This window comes from Phaseolus vulgaris, chromosome 7 (assembly GCF_051622355.1).
Source record: "Phaseolus vulgaris cultivar YP4 chromosome 7, ASM5162235v1, whole genome shotgun sequence".
In the NCBI taxonomy this organism is placed as follows: domain Eukaryota; kingdom Viridiplantae; phylum Streptophyta; class Magnoliopsida; order Fabales; family Fabaceae; genus Phaseolus; species Phaseolus vulgaris.
Genome location: NC_143504.1, coordinates 45,319,916 through 45,326,962, shown reverse-complemented (window position 1 = coordinate 45,326,962; position 7,047 = coordinate 45,319,916). Strand labels below are relative to the sequence as shown.

The 7,047-nt window shown below is 28.6% G+C and overlaps 1 protein-coding gene across 1 annotated transcript; it reads right to left on the bottom strand.

Annotated features, from left to right (window-relative positions):
• Positions 1–802: 802 nt before the first annotated feature.
• Positions 803–3,295, bottom strand: LOC137828922 (Ankyrin repeat family protein). The gene is made up of 6 exons (XM_068635676.1): positions 2,999–3,295; positions 1,989–2,080; positions 1,832–1,910; positions 1,641–1,735; positions 1,387–1,482; positions 803–1,091 (listed from the first exon to the last, which is right to left on the bottom strand). The coding sequence occupies exons 1-6, from the start codon at positions 3,171–3,173 to the stop codon at positions 1,014–1,016; spliced, it is 615 nt and encodes a 204-aa protein (XP_068491777.1). The 5' UTR covers positions 3,174–3,295; the 3' UTR covers positions 803–1,013.
• Positions 3,296–7,047: the final 3,752 nt, after the last annotated feature.

Here is a 7,047-nt window from a genome sequence, read left to right as displayed (position 1 = left end):
TAGTTCTCAAATTAAAAATAAAATACCAGCTAAGTTTTTCTATTGTGTTTGGATGTAAAATGAAAATGAGGAAGAAATAGAAAAGGAAAAATGGAAGATAAGACTGAAAAATGAATACATATTTCAGTTATTTAAATTGAAAAAAAAAGGATAGAAAATAAAAAACAACTAAAAGTACTTTTTATTTGTTTAATTAAGGGAGAAATGATAGTGAAGAAATTATGTATTGTACATTATTAGTGATTATCATTTTACGCCCTCAAAATTAATGCATAATGTGCCAACATATTATTGCTATTTTTTGTCTATTAATAATAAGCCAAAAACTTATATGTTTTTTCAAATTATTTTTAACTCGTTAACAAATCTTTAATGGGTTAAGAGATAAAATATGTTCAATTGTCACTCAATGTCATAAAAAAATACATCTTTTTGGCATTTCATATTTTTATTAAAGGGTGTACATAATATGAATTACATTAATTTATTGTTTTAATCAATTGAATTAATGAATTAGATTTTTATTTTTATTTATTTATTTAACCACTCAATTTAATTATAACTGAGTTCAACCATTGAGTTAATTAATTAGAAATACCATCAAATTTTAATAAAAAATACTTGAAAAATAAATCAACATTTTCAATATCTCTCGATTTTTAAAAGTTAAAAAATACTTATAACAAATAGAAAAATAATAATTTTATAGTAAAATTAGTATACAATTATATACTCAGTGAGATTTATGAAATTAGTAATCGTATAGCTTAAACAACCAATGAAACGAGAAGTATACCTATCCTGTGTCGAATGGTAAATATATATTTCAGATATAAGTAATACGGGAATCCTCCTTTTTATCTCTCCAATGTTAAAACTCCAAAACATGTTCCTCTATTTGATGTTTGAACTTGGGAGAAAGAGTATAGTGTATGCAATACATATTTTATGGTCCAAAAAGTGTAGCACCTCTCTTAATGAAATCAAATCTACTGACCAACGTCATAAGGCGATTAGCATGACATGGCAAGGGCGGCAGCGTGAAGCAAACTCCAAGCATCTGAGCTCTGATCAGGTAAATCTGCCGGGGTCTGCCAAAAATTATGTTAGAAATTGATGAACAATAGAAATGGGCAATTCACAGTGATCTTTTTAAGTTAAGAAAACATTTTCTACCTTTACTAATAATTGTAACATTGTCACTTAAAAAGCAAAAACAATAAAATATTTTGACCATTTCATATATAAATCTTTGAAAGGAGGAATAACGTGAACAAATAATGTTTTTAAATTACCAGTTGAAACAAAGTGTTTTCTCAAACCAAAAATCTCCTAAATTTCTTAAGTTCTCTCAAACAACGTGGACAGATAATATTTTGAAATTACCTTTCCGTATAAGTTTTCCTTTGTGGAAGATGCCCCATTAGACAGCAACAACCTAGTTACATCAACATGCTCACCTCTTGCTGCATGATGGAGAGGCTGAGAAAACAATCACAAGGCAATGATGGGTAGCAAATCAGGACAAATTCATCAAACATGATAGAAAGACAGTTACGATAGGAATGCCTATTGAAATTGGCATCAAGAAAGTAGCCAAGTAGGAACTCAAAATTTTTGAAGGGCTAAGAAATACTCACAGTATCACCCTCAGAATCAACTGATTCCAGCATTCTCTTTATATGTTCTGCGTCATTTGCTCTGTTTAGTAGCTGTTGGACTATCTCAGTAAATCCTGTTTAAGACCATTTAAAGAAAATGACATTGAAATTCTTGCTCCTAATAAAAGATATAAGTTCAATTTATAGAACAGATTTGAGAATCAAACTACCTCCAGCACAAGCATCATGCAAAGGAATTGCACCATCTTCGTCCTTAGCCTCAATGTTTGCTCCTCTTTCTAGTAGCAGCTGCAGTTTATCAAACAAGATCAACAATTCATACAATTGGAGTAAAAAAAAATGCAAGAATAAGCAAAGATAATATACCTGAACACAAGCCAAATGGCCATATAAACATGTCAAATGAAGAGCAGTATCCCCATCCTCCACTGGCTCATCAATACTACCGGTCAAGTTATCTGCAGTATACAGCAAGAGGGTAAGCATCAATAAAAATGACACCCAGTATCAGTACCCAAGTGAGGATAATTTTTAAGATATCTCTGCAAATTACGCATGTTTGGAAACATGTTGAGAAGTAAGAAACCACATCACATTCACTAAAGAAACATAAAAGCTATAACTACTAGCTTCTAAGTAAGAAGGAGAACCACTTCTGAGAGACATGAAAGCAAACAAACTATACATCAATCTTCTAAAAAAGTTAAATTTTTACTGCTAATGTACCAGACAAAGGATTAAGGTTTTAAATTGCATTGGCAGTCGCAGTTTCACAACAATCCTCCATATTGAAATAAATCATCAATTTAGTCCTATGACTCTCATCTAAGCAGTCCTTAAAGTAATGAAATAATGAGTCGTCCCTATAATTATAAGCCATGCTACGTAGTCTTTCAAAAATATTGCAAAATCCTTCAAATTAGTATATCAATGTTAGTAAAATATTTCAATACAGGGATTAAACTAATGGATTTTCAATACTTTAAGGACTACATTAACAGTTTTTCATGCTGCGGAACATTCCGTTGATGCAGCCACAGTTTACCCTAAAATCCTCATGGTTGCGGCCGAAATTGTGGATGCAGACACTATTTTAAGCCCTTAATGAAAACATAGAATTGTAGCACTAAGACACCCAAATTTTTCTTTTACAATTTACCAAAGGGTGACAAATATTTATGTCGACAAACTCGTACTCTCCATGAATCAATTTTGAAACATAAGATATAAAAACTCATTCTCTAGTTTGCTAGGGTTTGGCTTGAAGTTTGAAGAAGCAACGGAGAGGTTGCAGCAGGGGCAGGTCTGACAAATTATTACAGAGTTATAGAGAAACAAAAAAAAAATAAGAGGAGAGAGAGTTACGGAGAGATAACCTAGAGCGAGGCGGAGGGCGTGGACGTCGCCGACCTGCGCGGCGGCGGAGAGGTCGCGGAGGTGAGGAGGGGTATCAGTGTAGTCTTCGACGAGACCTTCTTCTTCGAAAAGGGCGTTATCGTCTAAGTCCTCTTCGTCGTCGTTCATGCCGTTGCGCCTCCCTGGAACCGCCATTGATCTTCTTCTCCTCGGTGCCGCCGCCGCAATTCCTCTAAGCACACAGTTTTCAGAAGTAAAAAAAGTGCGCTGCCCAGTGGTGGGGCTGTGTCACAGTATATTCTCTTAAAAAGTGAGATGAGAAGGGTTTAAATAATTTTTTGCCTTTTTTATTTATTTTGTTCAGTTCAATTTTTTATCTCTTAATTTTTTAAAATACAATAATATAATATTTTAATATTCGATCAAGTTTCGTAATTTTTTTAAATATAATAGTTGTATCTTAAAACAATTAAGAAACTTAAGTAAATATTTTTGTTAATGTTAGAACTAAATAAAAAAAGATAAAAAAATTATAAACTAAAAAGGGTAATTAATTCATATTTTTTATGATTTATTTTTTATTTTAATAATAATATTTTCATATTTTTAAATAAAATAATAAATTACATTGAGAGTTGATACTGTATTGTCAAATTTCATTGAGTCTCAGCTTTTTTTAAAATTTATACAAATCTATGTTTATTTTAAAACATTACATTGGTTTCATAAGTTTAAAATTTTTACATATATGATAAGAAAACCATTATAGTAATAAAAAATAAGAATCGTAAATGTTATTTGAGATTTTTTTTTAATTTTTTACATGTATGATAAGAAAACCATTATAGTAATAAAAAACAAGAATTATAAATGTAATTTGAGATTTATTTTTCCAAAATATAAGATACTTAAGAATTGGTACTTAAAATTTTTAGATATTAATTTAGAAATAACTTTTTTTTAGTTTCTAAAATATCTCTAATTTAGTTATTATAACAACTAATTATTTTTTTCTCTAAAATTAATTTTTATTTTATATTTTTCTTGAATTGTAAATACAACTTAAATATCATAATTATATATCTCGACTAAGACTTACAAACAAATGTCTCAAATACATGAACAAAATTTGAACAAAATTTAAGAATCAAAACTTTTTACAAAACTATTGCTATTAAATCTATCCCCACCTCATCATAGTTTGGTAGATAGAAAATGCTATAATGTATCCTTTTAGTATAATTTTTTGGACACAAACACGAATAATACGAAAAACTATTTTATGTACCTTATTTGAAATCCATGTGCATGCTTTAGCAAACCCAAACAAATCCTCACATCCACTACGTACTAATTTTAAATAGTACAACATTTATTTGTTCCACATGTAAGTAACTACAACCATCTATTTTTCAAAATTTCATTAAACAACATACTTAACTCACCTTAAAAATTAATTTGTTAATAGTGATTTTTTTTATCATATAAAAATATACGTTAGATTTAAAAAGTATTATCATGTTGTTAAGTTTTTGTAAATATATTTTGAATTAACATGTTAATAGGTAATTGTCTTGTAATAATATATTTGAAGTGTTTATTTTTTAAAAAAATATAAGAAATACAAATAAACATTCAAATTATATAAAAAGTAAACAAAAACTTTCTTTAAGAATTTATATAAATTTATAGCTTTGTCAATGATAAAAAAAAACAAGAAAATATATAAATCATTTTCATTAAAAGACCAAAATATAAAAATTGAACTAAATTATAAATATTAAATTTAATATTTAAAAAATATATAAGTAAATCACTAGTGCAAAAGAGTCTTTTAATATCGGTTAAAAAAATTATATAAAGACAGTTCGGAAATAGTCATTATTTTGGATTGTAAATCAATTATTTATAACGACAGTTGTAGAACTGTCATTATAAAACCACATTAACGACGGTTCTAAAAGTTGTTATTATGTTAAACAAACAATGAAAAAAAATTTAAAAATATATTTTTAAAGACGGTTTCAGTTAAAGTTCTCTAATGGAACCGTCGTTATAAATGTATTTTTTTTTTCAAAAATGTTTTTTTTTATTATTATTATTATTATTATATATATATATAATATCCTACATAAAATATCAAATTTTCAGAATAATAATACAATATGAAAGTTTACATACAATACATTAGTACATATAACATTCTACAAAAAGTTTTATTAGTATATGAAAAAGTTTTATGTCATTCTAATAATTCATCTATCCTAAAGTGTTATACATGGTTACCTAGGTGCATCAAAGTGAGTTTCTTTGCATTTGCACTTCCCCTCTCACTCAACATGTTATATCTAAAATAAACACTAAAATAATAAGATTTAATCTTAGAACACATAACATTATGTAATATATGAGTAATAAATTTGTGAATGTAATATAATCATAATTGTTTGATAAATCTCTAATTTATACTAGGAAACATTATGCAAAATTTCAGAATTTTCTGATAAGTGAAACCCTAAACCTTAAAATACTTGAAAAATACCTAAATAATACTTAAAAATAAAAAAATAGCAAATGGTGGATTTTTGGAATTTTGGTTGACCCTAATCTCCTTTGGGGATTGGCCACGTGATTCGTTACCTCGATTTGAACAACTCTCATTTTTTATGTGTTTCCATCCGAATTCAAATTATGACCATTTGAAGTTTTTTCATAACAATTTTGCCAACTCCAAATCTATCACTCTTCTCTTCAATGTCAGGACTCCTCCATCAAATATCCACTAAATCAAGTTCCCAAAAATCCTAAACTATTAACTAATCAACACATACATACATGCAAAATATTAATATTTATTATAAAATTAATTCAAAAATTTAAAACCCTAAACCCTAAAAGTATCAACCTTCTATAGTGAGAGCGCGCGCTGACAAAATTTCGCTTTTAATCACCTGTATAACGACGATTAGGTGGGGAAACCATCGTTATTTCTCCCTCTGTCTATTATTAACGACGATTATAAAACACAACAAATTTAAATTATTTAAAGAATTGTCACCATGCTTTTTGTTACAATGGATTTTTATCAGCTGTTGTTGTTCTTAGTCGTGATTAAGCCTTTTTTAACTAGTGAATTAACATTGTAAAGAAGTTTAAAATATATAGTTTATATATATATATATATATAATTATTTAAGAAATATAATTTGAATAGTAATAATAGGTATATAATAACATAAAATAATGGAATAAGACTTATCACTTTTAATACATTACAACTCCACCTTTTTACATAATATGTATTTAAAAATAGAAGATCAGCCTTATTTATTATATTCTTAGCCTATAAATTCTGAAGACCTTCCTCTACCCATCAATACACCGGCTAGAATCTTCATGTGAAGTGGAATATCACACAGTGATGTGGATATATACATACATATTATATATATACGAAGTACATGGTATTCTCACCATCAAACTCGCCTTGTGTCTTGTCTAGGCTGAAGCAAGATTGTCAGACAATGTTCCCTTAATAAAATAGTAAACAAAATTATGATCTAATCATTCATATATTTTGTAAGATAGGAGAAGGTGACGAGTTAGTGTTGCAGACAAGTAGGCATTGTTGCATTAATGGAACATGTTTTGTGTGAAAGTGAGAATAATTGAGAAGGGTTTAGGTAGGATTATTTAATTAGCAGTGAAGAAGATGCTTTGCTTTAAGGCTCTAGCTGATGCTGCTGGCGTTGCTGTTACGTGCCCCTCACAAGCCCTCCATTCCATCACAATTCCTTACGCTAAGAATCTCTCTTACCCTCTCATATCTATATACTCTATACCTTACACCACCAATTCATTACTCCACTCATGCCCACCGTCCATGCACGTATACTCCACCACACTCCACTACCTTTTTCTTTTCATTTTCTTCATATGCTTTTCTTTCTAAACAAAATTTACCCTATAACTCTTCCGGATATATTCACCTATATAATCAAACTTTTACATGCATTCTCATCTCACTCTAATAATTTAACTGACACATTTTTTATCAAGTAAAAACTAA